This window comes from Engystomops pustulosus, chromosome 6 (assembly GCF_040894005.1).
Source record: "Engystomops pustulosus chromosome 6, aEngPut4.maternal, whole genome shotgun sequence".
NCBI classification, from domain to species: domain Eukaryota; kingdom Metazoa; phylum Chordata; class Amphibia; order Anura; family Leptodactylidae; genus Engystomops; species Engystomops pustulosus.
The window spans coordinates 126,809,658-126,831,226 of record NC_092416.1 but is presented as its reverse complement, the minus strand read 5'-3'; the positions used below and the strand labels follow the sequence as shown (position 1 = coordinate 126,831,226).

The 21,569-nt window shown below is 42.9% G+C and overlaps 1 protein-coding gene across 4 annotated transcripts in view; it reads left to right on the top strand.

Moving 5' to 3' along the window:
• Window positions 1–19,242, top strand: part of SLCO4A1 (solute carrier organic anion transporter family member 4A1) — a 59,196-nt gene extending 39,954 nt beyond the window's left edge. For all 4 annotated transcript variants that reach the window (XM_072110952.1, XM_072110955.1, XM_072110954.1 and 1 more), the window contains exons 9-12: window positions 1,092–1,264; window positions 4,122–4,186; window positions 5,288–5,436; window positions 14,456–19,242. In XM_072110952.1, the coding sequence (XP_071967053.1) occupies window positions 1,092–1,264; window positions 4,122–4,186; window positions 5,288–5,436; window positions 14,456–14,608 (540 nt within the window). In that variant the 3' untranslated portion in view covers window positions 14,609–19,242. The remainder of the gene's footprint in view (window positions 1–1,091; window positions 1,265–4,121; window positions 4,187–5,287; window positions 5,437–14,455) is intronic.
• Window positions 19,243–21,569: the final 2,327 nt, after the last annotated feature.

Here is a 21,569-nt window from a genome sequence, read left to right as displayed (position 1 = left end):
TGAATTAATTCTACAGACATCAGGCAGGGAATCCTTTTGATAGATGTGTCAGGTTAGCGGCAGAGCAGGGACCATGTTATCAGGGAGATATCACCATCTTTCCAGATATGGTCTCCACATCTTCAGGGCTTCCCTAGACACAAGGGGGCTCAGTTACTAAGGGCCCGCGGAGCGCATTTTCGTTCGGTTTCCCGGAGATTTCCATTTTGCGCCACATTTAACAGGGGAATTTGTCGCACGCGATTGGAATTTGGTGCATCGGCGCCGGCTTGCACGCGACACAAATCGGGGGGGGGGGCGGCCCTCTGTCAACCCGATGGATTCAGACTACGCGCGGGACTTAACATTTTGAATTGTGACGCAAGACACGCACTTACAAGCATCAGGAAGAAGAAGGTGAACTCCGGCGGACCTCGGCGGGAGACCGACAGATGCAGGAACTCGCGTGCACGAGCTACTTGAATCGCGCCAAACTTCATCTTCATCGGACCGTCCGAATCGGGGATCGCGAAAGGACCAGGTAAGTAAATTTGCCCCATTGTCTCTATTTAATTCAATTAAATACATTTTTGCCCAGAACTTAGGGGGGATCGCCATGGCATGCTACAAGCGCCGCCATTTTGTCCCTCTTTTCCTTCTGGAAATCTTGGGAGGTATGTATGTATATAAGACACAATGAAACTCTCAGGCCTGCTGCCTTACCTAATCAATAAGACAGAGTCAGCACTACTATTTCACCCCCTCCCTTGGATACAGAGCTTATCCTGTTTGTCTCTCTCCTCTCACTCCGCTGTGGCTGAGAACAGTGTAGAAGCACGCTGCTTCTGAACCAGGAAGTGCCTGTGTCTGTAGGGTTGTCTGCATCATACCCCTCCCCCTTTTCCAGCAATGCAAGATGAACCAGAGGCAATTGTTTAACCATAATCAGACGATTTATGGTCGGATCCAGGAACAACCAAAAGAAGGCCAAACTGCAGTCCTATTTAATCCTACACATAATGAATTTAGGAGCGTTTCTTGCATCTGTGTTTTCGTATATGTTTTCTGTAGTGATCATCTAACTGAAATTTGTCTTTTATTTTATATTCCAGGTTTACCAAAACTGCAGCTGTATTGCATCAAATATGTCTATGGATGGTGAACTGGCCGTGTCGGGGAAGTGTTCTTCTTCCTGCCAGAAGATGTCTTTGGTTTTAGCATTCACTTTCACTGTCATATTGTTTACATTCCTGTGCAGTATTCCTGCATTGACTGCAACACTAAGGTACACTTATAGTACACTTATAACATGCATATTTATATAGATTCTGGGACAACTTTAGTCAAGTCAGTATGGAAAAATTGTAACCCATCTGTTTGAATCCATAGTAATTACAGTAAGATTCTTATACTGTATATTGTAAGAACATACACAATATATAGGTTGTGTTTTCTATAAGCGCTGTCTATAAATGGCAGGACATGGTCCAGAATGATATCATTTTTTCATTCTTAGTGATCATTTGACTAATGGGATTCCCCTGTCAGACAGGAGATATGTTCTTGCCTCATTTGCTTCAATTAAATGTGCAATTGCATTTTTAAAGGTATAGCTCTGGTTCCCTGTTATTCTTCCCAGGCTTCTCTGCTTGCAATCTGATACCTCCAGCTGGAGGTTGCCTTCTGCAGTATTCATGTCATTATGGATGGCAGCCATAGCATCACAATAAGATCCCTTGCACATTAACAAGTCTGAGTGCTCTCCGAGTCTACATAGGACATTACTGGGACAGTCTGACACACTGATAGTCTATAGTGCTATGCACTCATCTAAAGTTTTGCACTTTCTATTCCGTTATTATTATTTCTGTTTAAAATAATGTAATGGCTTTTGTCTTGGTTGAACTTTAAAAGTATACTCTATGTATAACAGATAATGGCCGATATATATTTAATGGCATCAGTGGCTTTCCTGGTGTCCCTGACTTCAACTTTCTGCTCCTGTCACGGAGCTGGTGATGTGACCCCAATTTTTAGAAATTGGCACCACATTTGTCTGGAGCCAATGACTTGGGAGTCATTCGTAGTATATCATAGTCTATAAGGTTGAAAAAAAGATGCAGGTCCCTCAAGTCCAACCTATAAGTTAGTTGATATTGTTGATATTTTTGCTTGATCATTCTTCTTTCGTGGCTTAGCTTGGTGGCATCATCCAGAAAATCTAATTTGAAATAAGATTTTAATTAGTTGTATAAAGTCAGGGAGGCAGAGAGTTTAACACTAAAGTCAAGCACTCCCTGCCTCTGAACATCAAGCGCTGGACTTTAGGAGATCTGGTCAATGATGTCCCTGGATGAAGGACCATCAATTACACTGAAGTGAGTGTTCTAGGGCAGGGAAAGTTTGACATCAGTGTAAAACTTTCCACCTCCTTGACGTCATAAAACCAATTTACATCTCACTTCAAAGTCGATTTTCTGGATGATGCTTCCACACCAGGCCATGAAAGCAACACAATCTAGAAGCTGCTCATCTGCTTAACATTAGATCCAAAGGCAGCAGATCAGATTTGGGGGAGCAGGGAACAAGTAACGGCCCAGTGGCACAGGTCCCTCCAATTCTGGCCAGAAGTGGCCCCCCACCTGTTGTAGTGTACGCACAAGGCTACACACCTCAAATCACAAGAGAACCCAAAAGTATCCCCCCAAGGCAAAGTCGGAGGGAAGAGAGGAGTAACCAGAACAAGTTATATAATTTGCAGATAAAATACTTTTATTTTAAACAACAACAATAAAACGACAAATCATGTAAACAAGTGGATACAGTATGGTGATGACACAGAAATACTAGCGGTCAGAACCCAAGGCAGTGGAGGAAAAATTGTGTATGTAACATGGTGGACTGTAAACAAACCCGGGAAAGGGGAAAAAAAGGAACCCACTGAAGTACTGGCTGGTAATATCTACCGTGCCTGGTATTCAATCACTAATGTGGGAACCTGCACAGTGATGGAAAAAAGGTCCTTACCAATATGGTAGCGTTATGTTCCTCTGCCTGGACTGAACCGCTGGCCCCCGCTGGCCAGCGGTTCAGTCCAGGCAGAGGAACATAACGCTACCATATTGGTAAGGACCTTTTTTCCATCACTGTGCAGGTTCCCACATTAGTGATTGAATACCAGGCACGGTAGATATTACCAGCCAGTACTTCAGTGGGTTCCTTTTTTCCCCCTTTCCCGGGTTTGTTTACAGTCCACCATGTTACATACACAATTTTTCCTCCACTGCCTTGGGTTCTGACCGCTAGTATTTCTGTGTCATCACCATACTGTATCCACTTGTTTACATGATTTGTCGTTTTATTGTTGTTGTTTAAAATAAAAGTATTTTATCTGCAAATTATATAACTTGTTCTGGTTACTCCTCTCTTCCCTCCGACTTTGCCTTGGGGGGATACTTTTGGGTTCTCATCTGCTTAACAGCATATTGATAGTGGTTTATTAGGTCAATTTCTGACGGTGGGTTCACGTTAAAGGAAATCTTCCATCAAAATCCATCATGGATAAACCAAGGACACTTACTCCTAGATTCAGGCAATGGTAATCTTTTATTTGTTGTCCATGGCCTTTTTCCTACTAAAATCCACCTTTAAATTATGCCATTGAGCTAGAAGGGTTCTGGTGGGTGTTATCCCTGCCAAGGGCTTAAATTTATTTTCTAATGCCCAAGTTTTGGGTAAAATATATTTAAAAATTATGCAAAAGAACCTCAGGGGAGTTCCCTCCAGGCTTAGGGAACTTAGGAAACCTGGCTCGTTGTCTACCTACGTCACCGACTCTGTGGCTGAGGATTGGAGGGAGGAGGTGAGCAGTAACGCTTGGTGTACATTTTCCAAAACGAAACCATTAGATTAAAATATAAAGGAAGAGTGGATCCATTTCAGGATAAACACCAGTGTTTAAGTGTTCTTGATGTAAAATACTCAATGCATATGGCAGATTTTCTTTAAATTCTTAACCTCTCAGACCACCCCCTTTAAAAAATGTTAACATGTCAGATGAATTAGATTATAGTCGTGTGCTTCATAGATCCTGTGTTGTCACATGTGACTAATTAACCCTGTATTTTCATTTGATATTCTAGGTGTGTTTCAGATAGTCAGCGTTCTTTTGCACTTGGGATCCAGTGGATATTAGTACGGACATTAGGTACGGAATAACAAGAAGCACTTACATTAATGGAGTCAGTAATCCTAATGATAAACTCAGCATTTCCTGCATTTTATCTGCTGTGTCCTGTACTCTGAGCAGAGTGCTTTCCCCTAAGTAATAGCCTACAATTTAAATATGCCATTACTATTTTCTTCTTCACAAGTAAAGGGCTGTCAGCCAATAGCAAGATTTACAGTTACCGATATGATGGGCTGCGCTAATAACATGACACCAGCATTACATCCAGGAGGTGGCGCTAAGGAGTGGCTTGAACTTGTGATACTATCACATCAGGATCATGTATAAAGATGCTGAAATCCTATTATGCAGTCTTAGTACTGTGACATTTGTGGATTATAACATGAATGCAACGCTACTTAAATGGAACTTGTTTTTAGCACTCCTCCAGTCCCAGCAGAACAGAGTAAATGCACTGTCAAAGAGTTTTTGTATAAAAAATAGGTTTAACGTTCCCTGGGAGTGGCTGTAAAGGAGCGGTTTCACAAGGGTGCGGGGAAACTTCCTCTATAGCCACTCCCATGGGACAAGTGCCTAGTCACAGAGCACATGGTTTTAAAAGTTACTATATAACACAATGGGGCAGATTTACTCACCCGACCCTGTCGCGATCCCGCGGTGCGTTGTCCGTTTCACTAAGGTCGTGCTCCCGAGTTCCTGCGTTCGTCTCTTCTGCACAGAGGTCCACCGGAGTTCACCTGCTTCTTTCTGGTGCTTGTAATTGCGTGTCTTGCGGCACAATTCTAAATGTTAAATCCTGCGCGTTGTCCGAATCCGTCAGGTTGTCCGATGCCCTCCCTCCCCGATTTCTGTTGCATGCAAGCCGGAGCTGATGAGCCAAAATCCAATCGCGTGCGCCAAAATCCCAGGTCAATTCGACGCAAAACAGAAACGTTGAAAACCCGACGGAAATGCGCTCCGTGGATCCATAGTAAATGAGCCCCATTGTTTTTTCTATGAAACCTACTTTTTATACAAAAACTCCTGGTGACAGTTTCCCTTTAATCAACACATTAGAGTTCATGTAGGATTTCTTGTCTTTCATCATAACTTGACAATCATATCCTGTTCCTTCTGCAGGTGGAATTCCTGGACCCATCGCCTTTGGCTCCATGATTGACATTTCATGCCTGCTCTGGCAAAACCAAAGTGGACAAAAGGGGTCATGCTACATGTACCAAAATTCAGCCATGAGCAGCTATATGCTTATAGCGGGTCTTGTTTACAAGGTGAGTACCATTATGTGCACAGCATGTCCCCTGTTCATATATGCAGCTGCATTGCTAGGGCAAAAATAAAAAGGCATTTTAGTACTATTATTCTGTTACTGTAACTAGTATCACACTAAGCCTATTACTCTAAGGAGAAAAACACAAATTATACCAATAATAATGGCGGCCACAGATTGAATTGATCTCTGACTTCTATACCATACAATCCTACATTCCCTAAATCAAAAGGAATTGCATTATATAAAAAGACAGGGGTAATTACATGCATGTAATAGAAGAGAATCTCTTGCCCTATAAGTTTATTTATTTGTATTTCTATTTCTCTTATGTATATACCGTATATATATATTAAAAAGATATTTTAACTGTACAATAATACCTTCTTAAATCAAATCCCTTTCCCCCATGGCAAATAATTTATTATTGGTAGTGTAGACCTGGCAGAGCGGGATTACTGATCTTTCAGATCCTATTCATTTCTATACAAGTAAACCTAGAGTGAGAACCAAACTGCACCAGGTGATTGGAACAAATGTCAACATTATTGGCCCACATTTATTAAGGGTTGTGCACTAGTTTTCTGTCAGACTTTGGGTACATTCACACAGCGGTGAATAGAGCATGCTCTATCTTTTTGCGGTGTGCGGGCCGGATCGGTGCCACACATGTGTGACACCATATCTGTACCGCGCCACTATTGCCGTCTATGGGGACGTACATGCGGCCACAAATTTGCGGCCGCATGTACGTCCCCGCAGACGGCCATGCAGGGGCGTCACTAGGTCAAAAGATCCGGGGCCCGTGCCCCGGATCTTTTGGTCTGTGCCCCGGATGTCTCGGTGCAGGACCAGTTTCTGTGGTGCTCCCTGCCTTCTGTCACTTCGGTGCCTCTTTTTCATGTAATTGTACAGGAGCCTGGACAGAGATAAACTCTTTCCTCTGCCGGGACACAGGACACGCCCCCAGCCCTTCACCTTCTCTAACAAGACTGGTTAACCACTTACTGTCTGTGGATCAGTCTGACATTGTGCAGGATATTAGACCTGCCGGCAGAAAATTGATAGATTATCTCTCCACATATCAGCCCTTCCTGACAAGCAGTGTCACATGGAGGAGGAGGGAGGATTCCTGCAGCTATTATATCAGCCTTGCCTGCTAGCCACCTTTTACAACAGAAAGCCTGACACTTACAGCTTATCCTCCATTACACATAGTAAGTTATGTGAGGATGATCATACTGTAGTTGTTGTACACACCTGATGTATATTTCTATCTATGTGTTTCTGGTTATCTACATTAATAGAGTGTGCATAAGGAGAATTACTTATTCCCCTGCTTCCGGTCCGTCTGACATCAGCGAGTGAGCCAATGTGACTAGTCAGAGATCCCTGGTCACGTTGTGGTGTACTGTGCCTCACACACAATACAAGTCTATGGGGCACATTTTTATTTGCTCATCTGATGGTGTCCAGGCACTCGCCTCTAGAAAAATCACAACGGGTACCTGAGATGTGCTGCGGCACTGGGGCACTTGTACAACAGATCTGATGTGGCATACAATCGTGCCCTAGACTGTGCCTGAACGGGTGCAGGTGGAGGACAGTAACACCCTGCGTGGGCCCACTGCATTGCCTGGCAGCCTCCCTGCCCAACAGCACGGTTAGCAGAGTAGGTGCAATTCCCGGCTTTGTGCTGGGAATTTCAATGAAATCACATCTTTTATCTGTTTGCAGGTGTTCAAACCATGATAAATCCCCCTTATCTGTGCTATAGATTTGACAGTTTGTGTGGCTAACACACAGCACACATATACAGTTGTGCGTGTGAAGCCTTAGGTTACATTGACACGATGTGTGCCCACCATACCGTATTCACAGCGGGCACACGTTGGCATCGGGGTGAGGATGGAGTCTTTAGTGTGGGAACATTGACACACATTTACTAAGGGCCGTGCGCCGGTTTTCTTTCAGATTTTGCAAGTTTTTTTCAGTGCAAACTGCTTGCATAGGTATTTAAAAAGTATCTGAGACACATGTGTGGCACATGTGACCGTTTTGTGGCGCAGGCTGCACTATACCCAAAGTTAATAAAATTTCTGCAATGATATGGGCGTTCCAGTGCTCGTTCGGACCTTGCACCACTTTTATCATGCAAAGTCCTACAGAAATGTGCTGCACTCCCCATGTTAAAGCTGCACCAGAAAAAAATGCATATAGTGCCCACTGAACTGTTATCAGTAATTGTGCCCCATTATTCACTCTGAGCTTTAGTGAGTGTTGGGATATTATTCAGTGTGGAAGGGTAGGGGGCACATTGAGGGCACTTTTGTGGGCAGCATTTTATGGGTATTACTAGGTGTGTGGTTTCTTACAGTCTGCTTTTTTTAGGAAGTGGGCCACATTTAGGTGACAAGTGTAGATGTTTCATTGAGGGACATTATAAGGTGGAGAGGATATATATACGGGATGTCATAGATACATGATAGGTGCAGATCCCTCAGGACCATCTCTAAAACAGGAGTCTTATGTGCATTGTGCGGCCAGTCTAAATGAAAAGTCAATTTGCTCTGCTTTTTTCATAACTCCCATAGACTTGACTGGAAAGTGAGCATGCATGCATGTAAAACTCTGCATTCTGCCCGTCTGTGTGAATGGGGTCAGCTGCCCCCCATTTTTGAGATGCAGATCCCAAAGTTGGGACCCAAAACTATGTTGTATAATAGTAATCCATAATAAGTACTATTATTCATAATATTTGGTTTAGTATTATGACCCCAATATCACTAGATGTAATAGGAGACATCTGTACATCTCCTGTGTTTTCTGTAGCTGTAAGTAATATGTACTGTTCTTTGTAGCATAGGCACATGTAGGTGGAGGGTATGTAGAGGAGTTATCACTACTGAGAATTCAGGGTGCGTTCACACGTTGCAGTTAAAACTGCATCGCAATCAGCTTTGAGGTGGTTTTAGGTGCAGTTTTGTCAATTTAACAGGTGAAAGACATGAACTGAATGGGTGAATTTGATTTTGAAGGGGAAACCTACTCCACAAATGTCATTCACTCGTTCAGTTCTTGTCTTTCCCCTGTTAAATTGACAAAACTGCACCTAAAACCACCTCAAAGCTGATTGTGATGCAGTTTTAACTGCAACGTGTGAACGCACCCTCAATGTTTATGCATTGGGGCCCGTGCCCCAAATCTTTTACGACCCTAGCAACGCCCCTGCGGCCATGTGAATGTGCCCTTTGCCTGTTCTTTTTAGTACAAACTGCTTGCGGGTATTTATCAAGAAACACATTTCTGGCGCATGCAATTGTGGTGCACATTACACTTTGTGGCGCACCTTGCATTATACACAGGCAAACACACTTTTAGTGCAATTTGAACTACTCTTAGTAAAAGTGCCCCATTATCTGATGCTCGGTAGAGCATACTACAGGAGGATGAGGGGTGATGCAAACAACTCCAAATCAGCGAGCAAGCTATGTCCATGTTCACACAGGCAAATGACAAGTGATACATCCTCAGCTGTATACCATGGACAGAGGATGACGCCAGCATGGTTGATACAGTGCCAAGAAAGGTAAAAAGGGCTCTGTCCTACAGCAACAAACTTGGCTTCCAGGGGTTTTCACACCATGTACACATGTCTTCTATTCAAAGGATAGAGAATATGTGTCCAATATCCACGGATCCAGGGAGGGGGGGTTCACATTCATGAGTACCCAAACAAATGTTGTTTTTGTTGTACAGTTTTCTACTTCTGTTGAAATGTGAACCATGGGCCATATGAGAACTTGTTTTGTAGATCCTTGTGGCACCATTTAATATTTGATACAATGTTGTGATAGACTGGAAAAAATTCCATACATGGGGAAATTCACAAAAAAACAGCTGCAACACTTTCTTACAGGTTTTGTTTTCATGCCTTTAACTGTATGGCCCAAATGCCAAATCCCCTTTATGCTTTGGATCACTGTAGTCAGATAGATTCCAAATTAATATAGTTTTGTTGTGTTCTCATATCTTTAAAAAAAAAAAAAGTGTATCTTAAAGAAAATAAATTCTATGGGGTACATTTACTGCAAACTGCACTAAAAGTGCGCTGCCTGTGTATAGTGCAGGGTGCGTCAGATTCATGAAGAACATGCGCCAGAAATCATGAATCTGACGCTTCCCTGCGCTGACCCGACAGAGTTCACACTTATATCTGACTTTGCATGATAAATCTGGCGCTGGGTCAGAACGAGCTCCAGAATTTGTGTCGCATGATACCTGGTGCAGCGTGCACCATGAAGTCTCAGAAACTTCTTAAACACCTGTGCAAGCAGTCTGCACTGAAAAGAACATGTAAAGACTGAAAGAAAACTGGCGCCCGGCCCTTAGTAAATGTGGACCAATGTCTTGCTATATTGAATCACCCCTATATTCTTTTGTAAGGGGTACTTTGTCAGAGTACTTCAAGAGGACCTGTATAATACCGAATCCTAAGAATGAAGATGCGGCTGGATTGATATATTTCATTGAGTATACCATTTACCCATACCTCCCAACTTTTCACAAAGAGAAAGAGGGACATAAACCACGCCCATCGTCACACCCCCTAACCACACCCCTTTTACATATTCATTAATTCACAATGATTGGTTTCTTTCAAGTTGCTGTCACACATGGCGCTGGCAATGCTTTTAGAAACACAATTCAAGTGCATTGGGGGTCCGATCAGCTTGATTGCATATGCGTTTCCATGGAAATGCAAGTGATTGGTACCCATTAACCTTTGTCTTGCATTTAAACAATGCAAGACACCAGATGCAAGTTACCAATCGCATGTGTTTTTAGCTTAGGTCACTTACTGATTGGTGGATCAGCGGGGGATATGGATATTATCTTCATTAGTCCCAGGAGGGCCCGTCCCAGTGATAAACACTGTTTTAAACAAAGACTGATCATAGCTCTTCTCCAGTGCTCCTCACCCCTTGTTGCTTTCACCTCTTCTCTTCTGTCCCATTTCCCTGTAAGATAGCTGGCACAAGCAGCAAGAGGCGACCTAGTTATGTAACGAGGAGCCGGAGAAGGGATGTCATCAGCCTTTTGTTTAAAACAGTGTTTATCACTGGAACAGAGCCTCCCTGGACTAATAAATATAATATCTGTAACCCCCACTGATCCACCGATCAGTAAGTGACCCCATCCATAAGACACTTTTTTCTATAGTGGTCAATTTTCTTTAACCCCTTACAGATGTGTGACATATCTGTATGTCACATATCGACTGCAGGAGTATGGAAAGGGCTCACAGGCTGAGTGATCTCCATACAAGCTAGGTGTTTGCTGCATGTTGCAGCAAACACCCACCAGTAACACCCGCTATTGCTGTTGCACTGATAGCAGGTGTTAACCTTTTTTCCAATCATCAGTTTCCATGACAGCCCCGAGTCTTTATAAGACCCGAGTCGGTCTAATTACACATGTGTTATAATATGTCAGTGGCACATTGTAATAAATGATCAGTAGAACCCCCATAAAAATAAACAGTAAAAATCATAAACATCCCAAAATATATGCAAAGTCCTGCAGCCAGCCCACTTATTGATGAAATGCTCTGCAGCCCCTGTGTGTATAAAAAAAAAATACACGTCCATAGTCACCTTCTGGCGCTGCCCGATGCTCCCCACGGCTCCTCTTCTTTCAGCTCTTCATCTGTAAGAAAACTGGCAGTCGCATCCATGCGCTGTGCCCACCAGCGCACACTGCGTCTACAGCGGCGGCACTGCAACATCATAGAGGGCGGCGCGGGCACAGCGCATGGATGCCAATTTGCCGTTTTCTTACAGATAAGGAGCCATGGGGAGCATGGGGCAGCGCCAGGTGACTATGGAAGTGTATTTTTTTTATAGACATAGTTGAGCTGAGGTTTTTCAGCAAATTTTTGTGATGAAAAACTTGGCTTATACACGAGTACAGGCAGTCCCCGGGTTACATACAGGATAGGGTCTGTAGGTTTGTTCTTAAGTTGAATTTGTATGTAAGTCGGAACTGTATACTTTATCATTGTAATCCCAGCCAGAACTTTTTTGGTCTCTGTGACAATTGGATTTTAAAAAAGTTGGGTTGTCATAAGAATCAGGAGTAACAATAAAGCTTCATTACAGACGCCTGTGATAACTGTTATAGCTGATTATTGTAGCCTAAGGCTAAAGTACAATAAATTACCAATATCCAGAGGTCCGTTTGTAACTAGGGGTCGTATGAAAGTCGAGTGTTCTTAAGTAGCGGACTGCCTGTATATGAGTAAAAATTTAGGATCCCTGTGATTGTACCTACTCAAAGAATAAAGGAGAAATGTCATTTGGGGTGCACAGAGAAAGCCATAAAAACAAATCCCACAAGAAGATGGCGCAGAAGCCTTTTTTTTCACCAATTCACTGCAATCATTACACTAAGCCTACATTCACACATCTTCGGTGCCATAGAGATGCATGGTGCATTGCACCGTAACACGGGGAGAGATAGGAACGTGTCCGGAGTAGTACTGTGCCGCACTCTTTGCCGCCCTATGGGGGACGTAAGTACGGCTCCAAGCTTGCGACCCTATGGTCGTGTGAATACAGCCTAAGAAGTACAATTTGTTAGAAAGAAAGCAATGGATTGAAAAATGGAGGGTGGGGAATGAAAAATGGAAATGCAAAATTAAAAAAAACATAGTGGGTAACATAGTGGGTAACATGGGTAACATAGATGTAGACTCTTATTCACACACATGGGGGGCTTTATTATATGATGAAGTTCATGAATCTCTGTATACATCAGGTCTCGGCGCAGTGTACAATTCTATGCTATGCCCTGCCGAATTGCTCTGTAACCTGCAAACTTTGTCAACAAGGTTTGCAGGCTATGACAAGGGCACAGGAACGCCCCACGCTCACCCTCTGTCGCTGGCACCCCGTCCCTCCTGCCCCTTCGGCGTATAGATGACATGAAGGGGAAAATAATCACAATGCCTGTACGTGTTCTTATAAATCACCCTCTGCTCTCCATGATAGGCTGCTGTCACATGCTAACACTTTGATCTAGTTTAGAAACAAAATGAAAGTGCCGGGGGAGCGCCCACAGCCGATCACATATGCGTTTCAATGGAAATGCATGCGATCGGCGACCAGCACCCTGTGTTTTGTATTGTCTAAATGCAAGACACCGGTGCTGGTTACTAATCGATGCATTTCCAGAAGTGCATTTGCGATCAGCTGCGGTCGCACCCCAGTTTTCTAAACTAAATCAACTTGATAATGTGTCACAGGAGCCTTAGGCCGGTACCACACTTGCGAGTGTGATGCGATGAACTCGCATCACACTCACAACGCATGCTGCCGGGAACACACGGCCCGAACGCTGCACCGCGGGAGTGAACTCAGCATGTCACCTCAGTCCCTGTTTGCAGCATTTGGGCAGGGAGATCCCGGCAGCATGCGCTGTGAGTGTGATGCGAGTTCATCGCATCACACTTGCAAGTGTGGTACCGGCCTAAGGCTCCTGTGACATGAACGTTGGGGGACGTACATATGGCCAGCATATCTACATCGTATATACGTCCCCCACGGACCGGCAATCGTCGCCATGTATCTGTATGGAAAGGGGTGGGGGTGAACAGCGCTTATCCCCTCCGCCCTTCCCGGGTGCCGATGTGTGCCCACCATGCTATACGGGCATGGGCACACATGTGTGTGTGAATTCAGCCTAACACTGACCCTACAGCACAATGTGAGTGGCAGGTCTGCAGCTACAAGTGTCACATGAAGAGGGGTGGGGGATGGACACAACTCTGACAGCTACACACCAGTCTCTGCTGCTGCCAAAATCTGATGCCAGGCTCCCTCCTCCCTGCAGCTCGACAACTAAAGGGAGAAGCCTGTAGCACATCTCCCCTGTACCTGCTGCTCTCCTGGTGACTGGTCCTCTTCTGCCTGGGAGACATCACGGCACACGCTGGGGGGGCGGGGCCGGGCACACGCTGGGGGGCGGGGCCAGAATGGGGAGGAGGAAGGTGCCGTGCTGGCTGCCTCTGTAAGGAGACTGCAGCAGCCGGGCTGTTCTAGTCTCCTGGTCTCATAAAGGCTGGGCGTGGTTCTGCAGCTAGCGTGCCGGGACCAGGAGGCGGGACTCTGTCCCAGGATCCGTGACAATGCGTGACATAACGTGACAATCTCTTAACCTCCCGGGGAGGCGGGACAGAGGTAGAAATCCGTGACTGTCCCGCCGATACCGGGACGGTTGGGAGGTATGTTTACCTTATATAATTGTACTGTTCTGTATTTCCATTATACAAATATCAATTATTTGCTGGAAGTGGACAACCTCTTTAAAGGGGTGTTGCCATCTTACTATATGCCTTTTATTTCATTTATCAGTTTTAGAAATTAATATGTTCAATTGTTAAGTGGACATTTATGGGGATAATTATAAATGGGGCTTACATGTCCTTAGCTACAGCCTCCAGTTGCCCTTCGATCCAGTGATTTTTAGTGGCAAGAAACCCTTTTCCTATGTGTTTGAGTGGCCGCAGCTGCTGCCGTGTGGAGATGGCCACACAGGAAAATAGAGAATGTATTTCCTGCTGCTGAAATAACTGAGAATATATGAATGTGATCAGGATGGCTGAGAAGATGCACAGTAGTGCTGTCTAGTAAGTTGCACTGATGTCCTGGCTGATCAGGGCCACTTAGAAGCTACAGTGATTGCCCTGCAGCCGTCCTGACCTACTAACCCATCAGAAGGCAATTTAATAAATGTATTTCTACAGCTTATAAATGAAATAAAATTCATATAGTGAGATGAGAATACCCCTTTAAGTGTTATTGAACCTGCTGAAGGAAAGTTGCTGGAGAGTTCCTGCAGGGTAGCTAGTTGATAAATAATAATAGCAATTGCTGTTTTATCATTTCTCTGATATATTCTTGAAGGTTACTTGAGCTTTTTCAACATATGAATAACACTGTATTCTTTCTCTCTCCCAGTTATTAGGGTTGGTGTTCTTCCTACTTGCTCTGTTACTATATAAACCTCCCCCAGTTTCCCCAGCAAGTAGTGTGGACAAAGCATCCGGTGGACATTCAGTGAAGGGCTCTCAAGGAGAAACACTGATGTCCTCATTGAGCAATCCATCATGAGCACCCACGTATCTTCTGCACGCCTCCATGTACCAGTCATGGCGGTGCTGTCACAGCTGAAGTTTCCTACCACACGCATGAAAGGGCTACTCTAAGCACTAACATCACAAAAGTCAGGACAACAATCTACAACTGAGCTCTTAGAACACGTAATAACAAGTAAATGCTGTCTAATATTATGTGGAAAAGCACTAAAACATGACTGCACATGTCATTATATTTTACTGCAGTGACATTTTATTGTAAAAGTAAGAGGCTTTTCATTAACGTTTCCCGTTTCAGGTAATCAAGGTAGGACAAAAAATACAGTATTGAAATAAATGGAGGATCTTTTGGTCCTGTATTTAGGGAGTCATTCTGAGAGTATCTGGTAGGCCATCTATTACCTAATTACATGATTGTCCAGGGGTAGACATAAAGCGTGTCTTAGAAATACTTTAAGTATTTATTCCCATATTGGATATTTTGGCATATATACAGGCCATCCTCCTCTGTTGCTTTGGAACTCACATATGTAAATAAAAAGTAAAATTGGGATATATGTAAGTCACAGACCTGTATCTAATGGACATTTAGGGCATATTTACCTGGAGTCAAAGATGGGAGTATCACTGTGTGCAAACCTCCAATCCAGTTTAGCAACAAAACTAGAAAAAAATAAATTAAAATTATATACGTACAAGGATTGTCCAGGATTAGAAAAACATTTTATTTTGGACAACCCTAGAGCAATGGATGTTTAGAGGCAATTTGACAAGTACAGATCAAGGTAATTTCCTCTTGTCAAGGGCTGTGGGGACTAGCTTGGCCTAATTGCATTGTGTTCACATAGTGTTAACATTGTTTTTATGTAAACACAGTGACCCAGATTTATTAAAAATGCAGTTTACCTGACAAATGTGCAGGGTGCGCCAGATAATTGTAAACTGGCGCACGGTCTTCAATTACCTGGCACACCCTGCACTGCTCTGGAAGTGTGCACAATTTTAATTTGGAGCAATTCAGTCAAGTCGCTGTATTAATGTGTTGCATGCTCTGACTTAGCAGTAACACCCCACTTTTGGTGAACATTTTTTCTGTCTTGTCAGACACAGTGCAGCATCGGCCAAAACTGGCTCCTTAAATGAGGCAGAAGTGCTTCCGGGGACCGTTACCCCTCTGAACTCTGACTGCACAAGAAGTCCGGATTGCCGGGTGACGTCATCTACTAAGGGCTGGAGGAGACCGAAGGCGGGTATCCTGAGCCTGGAGGGGTATACCCCCAAAGCACTTCTTCCTGATTTACATAAATAGAACAACGTTTTAAAAGGAAAGAGCCAAAGTATAGATGGCTATGTACACACTAGACTTTTATTTCTTACTTACTGCCATTAAAATTACACCAGAGAAATAAAAATCCCTGTAATGCTCTGATCCATATTTTATTATATTTTTCTTTGTGTTGCAATATTTCAACCATTCTAACCATTTTAGTCATGGTTACTCATGGTCAATCGTGGACTGCTATACAGCCAGTGAGAAGCACAGAGATCTATTTATTGACAAGCACTAGGAAATATATCTATGCAGAATTTTATATTCCCAGTATTTTCAAAAGATGTAATGTATGTATATATATATATATATATATATATGTATCTATATGTATAGTGGAATTTGAAGCTGGTTTACCTATAATGTATTTTATTACATTATAGCATAATATCCGTGTTTACAATTTGAACTCAAAGCTTACTGTATATTTGATATATGTTCATGTGTATATATAGAGTGAATCTATACAGGATATGTGTTGCAGTGCACAAGGCTCTGGTGTAAAATACAGGCTATGACTCAAATTCGTGAAAGAAATGGAAATATAAAGTATTAATGCAATGAACTGACCCGTATGATGGTGAGCGCTGCTCAGGATGTAATGCATGATCAGTACAGGATAAGTTATGTCATGTATGCAGGCAGTGGCTCAAACTTTTGGTTACATTACACTTATATAATTAATTCACAGAGGTGAATTGACCATCACATGCGTATTCTTTAATGCTCATGAATCCCAGGCACTATCCAAATGTACAATCGCCAGTTTAGTTAGAAAATCATTGTTATTTCTATTTTTTTGTGTAGCTTGAGTCTCATATTTTTTATTTATTTTTTTGTATTTAGCATTTTATAAAGTTTTGTATCATTCTTATAAAAAGTTTTAAAGTTTTAAAAGGAATTTTAATTATGTATTTAAGATGGATTACTGAACATAAAGTACCAAATGGTGGAAGATTTTATGGTATACGGCACAAATTTGCTATAGGATTTCACACATGGCACACTAACTATATTGTGGGGCTGGCATCAAGGAGTCATACCAGGTTACTAGGAAATATTCCTTTGATTATTTTGAGTTAAAGAGAACCTGCCACCCCATTTTTCACAAATGCCACTAGTGACAGGTTCCCCTACAGCCCCATTAAATAAATAAGACCTCACTTTTAGCTAAAAATAGTTTCCTTCACATCCCCATAAAATTCACTTTGTTATCTTTCCTAGCAAAGTCCTTAGTGAGTCACAGGGGGCGTGTCCTCCGGTCCTCACTCTTTTCTGCTTCTTCTCACCATTCAGCACTTCATGTCACTTGCTGTATTTGTGAAAAATGTGGTGACAGGTTCCCTTTAGATAGTTCTAGGGAATGTTCTTCTACATCCTTCTGTGCCTCAATACCTGTGATTGCCGGTGTAACAGGTCTTAGTATACCCCCATCAGTAGCAGTATGATTTACACAAGAATTAATTAATTTTTTTACATTTTATTGGGAATTCAGCTTTGGTAAGTTAAGTAAGAAACCCAAGTGTTTCCAAACAAATAACCATCACTGTCAGGCTTTATTCCCACATTGAGGTTTTCTGATGCAATTTTGTAGCATCTGAGAACATATAATGGAGATGCTGCTCCTCCGCTTATTATTTTCTCCATTCCTGGTTTGGACATCAAAAAATGCTTTTTTTCAAAAACTCATTCTTATAATTTACATTGCCATATATAGACACCTCTTCAATTAGATTTTGTTAAAATAAATGTCCGTGAGTGAAGATAATTAGTCCTCAATGTCACCATTTTGTTTACTGTCCTTGATACAACTGTTTATGGACATATGGTATCAACACTGTTTAAATCAGTTCAATACAGGCAGTCCCCGGGTTACATACACGATAGGGTCTGTAGGTTTGTTCTTAAGTTGAATTTGTATGTAAGTCAGAACTGTATATTTTATAATTGTAGCTCCAGCCCGAACTTTTTTGGTCTCTGTGACAATTGGATTTTAAAAATGTTGGATTGTCATAAGAATCAGGATTAACAATAAAGCTTCATTACAGACACCTTTTATAACTGTTATAGCTGTTTATTGTAGCCTAGGACTAAAGTACAGTAAATTACCAATATCCAGAGGTCCGTTTGTAACTAGGGGTCGTATGTAAGTCAAGTGTTCTTAAGTAGGGGACCGCCTATATTAACACTGTGTAAATACAACATGTGAGTGTAGCCTAACATCCCATTCACATTTTGTTTACAGTGTAAACAACATGTTTAAATTGCGTTTACCTAAACGCTGTGTAATTATCGTCTTGATTTAAACTCAATGCAAACATCACACTGACATTGCAGTTTACATTAATGTGATGTTAACAATGTAGACATGATGGAAGTGAGAAGTGTGGGAATGCAGACTAATATTGCGTTCACATAGCGCTTATGTAAATGCGGTATACATTGTGTTCACTTTGCTTGTTAATACATTGTTAATGAAATTGTGTGAATGCAGGCTAATATCGCATTCATGTAGCGCTTACGTAAATGCGGTATAAACATTACGTTCACATTGCTTTCACGGAAACGGGGTTAAAACCAATGCAATGTTAATGCAATGTAAACGTGATTTGTGAACACAAACTTACATTGAATTCACATTGCTTTTACGTAAACACGCTCTAATTATCTAGTTCACACAACAAGGAATAGTTTCTGTATCACTTTAACCAGAAAACTTCTTAAAACTTTAACTTATGAAGGTGAGAAAACCAATAAAGTGTTGACAGTCTGGATGGATCGGGCCTAGGTTATTTTATACCTGGTATAGAGTTTATACCCAGGGGTTCAGAATATACCGTATATACTCGAGTATAAGCCGACCCGAGTATAAGCCGAGACCCCTAATTTTACCACCAAAAACTGGGAAAACCTATCGACTCGAGTATAAGCCGAGGGTGTAGTATACAGTCTGCCCTACCCCAAGTAGTATATAGCCTGCCCTGCCCCAAGTGGTATACAGCCTTCCCCAAGTGGTATACAGCCTTCCCCAAGTGGTATACAGCCTGCCCTGCGCCAAGTACTATACAGCCTGCCCTGCCCCAAGTAGTATACAGCCTGCCCTGCCCCAAGTGGTATACGGCCTGCCTTGCCCCAAGTGGTATACAGCCTGCCCCAAGTGCTATACAGCCTGCCCCAAGTATGCCAAGCTAATTAAAAAAATACACTTAATACTCACCCTCCCACGATACTCACCTTTAATACTCGGCACTGCTCCCGGTCCTCGGCGGCGGCTTCTCTCTGCATTCTTCACTAGCCGGCAGTCGCGTCCATGCAAGCTGCCGGCGGGCGCGCACTATGATGCGACAGTGTCACCGCCGATGACGTCATCAGCGGCAACACTGCCGCATCATAGTGAGGGCCCGTCGGCAGCTCGCATGGATGCGACTGCCGGCTAGTGAAGAATACCGAGAGAAGCGGAAGCCGATGCTGAGGACCGGAAGCCGCCGCCGAGGATCCAGGAGCTGCCCCGAGGATCCGGGTGCCGGAGGGTGAGTATTATATATATTTTTTTAATTGACTCGTGTATAAGCCGAGGTAAGATTTTTCAGCATATTTTTTGTGCTGAAAAACTCAGCTTATACACGAGTATATACGGTACCCGGGCTCCATGTTAGAGGGGTCAGTGGAGTAATTAGGAGAGAAAGGGCCCCCTAGCAGGCTACTGCATGGGGCCCCCTTCCCACTTAAAAAATATACATATTAGTATACTTACACATGCGAGTTACAATCACATATAAATACACTTATGTGCATATACACACACATACAGTGCCATATACAACATACTCACATACAGTGTATACAGACACCATATACACATCACAGATACTGCATATATACATCACAGTATATGTTATATACATATTGTGCTGGACATGTGCAGTACAATATAGATATAATGGTGCACATTCTCCATTCTTTAATGTGTCAGGTCGGATGACAGGGCCCCCTCACACTCCGGGTCCCATAGCAGCTGCTATGGCTGCTACCACTGTAGTTACGCCCCTGAGAGGGGTATATTCAGGCCTCGGGTATACATGGGCTGGGGATATAATCTGGGACAGGTTTATTCCGACCTGTTCCGCCGGACTGGGAGCTTATTAGAAAGTTACACCCCATTCTGACTGCTGCCTAAGGATAAGTGTTTTACCAAAATGTTCCCTCTATAAGTGATTGTTTAAATAGCTTTAAAATGTTGTAATTAATTTATATTTATATAGAAATCACAACTTGGTTTGTCGGATACAGTATGATAAATTAAATGGAGTTAAAGCAGTTTTACCTCTATGGACATGTATAATATATCTGTTAGTGCCCCCTTCTCAGCCTGTCACTGTATTCCTTAGGGGGAAATCGAACCCTCTTGTGATCGGTGGTGGCGCAATGGTCAAACTCCAACTAATCAGCATATTAATCCCTGTCTTCAAATGTAATGTAATGGGCACAACCCCTATAAATCTAAGTCTGTGTAGGGGGTTACTCTGAGACAGCCCCACTGCTATAAAGGAAAATATGAAATTAATCAGCAAAGAGTGTATAACCTAAAAGTACGAGGTAGATATTGGATTCAAGAAACATCTTACAAAAAAAAACCTTTAGAATTGTGTGATGCATACATTGTGCAGGGACTATGTCAGCAAAACCGTACTTCCCACTGACTGGATCCAGCAGGACAGTTCCAGATTTTGGGGTCTGCCATGCTGTCCTATATACAAGACAAATGTCTTGGGAGCAGCTCTATGAAAAAGAGATAGAGTAGTAATCGGACAGTAAATAAGATGGCCCATCAGTACCCATCCCCTGAGATACGGAGGTTACCTGTGGCAGGCTTAATTATAGCCTGTAGTAACGGAGGCAGCACAGCGTCCTAGATTCTGGAACACGGAATGTCCAGTGTAGTAGATCATCAATGAGGAGAAAAAATGTATGAGAGGCGCCAATCCAATAGGTAGATTTAGGATTTTTATTGGTAAAAACCAGGGGTATTGTAAAAGCCAAGGGTAACACGTTTTGAGGGAGGACCTCCCTCTTCTTTTGACCCTAAAGGTTCGTACATCATATCGTTAAGAAAACATTAAAGTAGTTACCCCTGGCTTTTACACTACCCCTGGTTTTTACCAATAAAAATTAAAAATCTACCTATTGGATTGGTGCCTCTTGGTCTTTTTTTCTCCTCATTGATGACCATCTGGAGGAAGTCACAGCTGAATGCAGTGAGCCTCTGCCACTGCTGTGTGTCTGCCAGCTTCAGAGCCACACATAGCTGCTGCTGCGGAGGAAGCAGAATAATTATTGTGGGGAGTGGGGCACAATGGGAGGGATGGTAGACAGGGGGACTCATTGTGAGGGTGAGCAGAGGGATGGAAGAAAGGGAGCAGGGAGGGGGCCCACAATGGGAGGAGGAACATATAGGGCAGTGATGGCGAACCTTTTAGAGACCAAGTGCCCAAACAACAACCAATATCCACTTATTTACTGTGAAGTGCCAACATGGCATTTTAAGCAGTAACTCATTGTAACCTGTTCATACCACATCTTTTAATTGTATCAGCCGCCTGAGGCCACCAATACAGTTGAAAGAAAGAGGGCAAATTCAGACCATCAT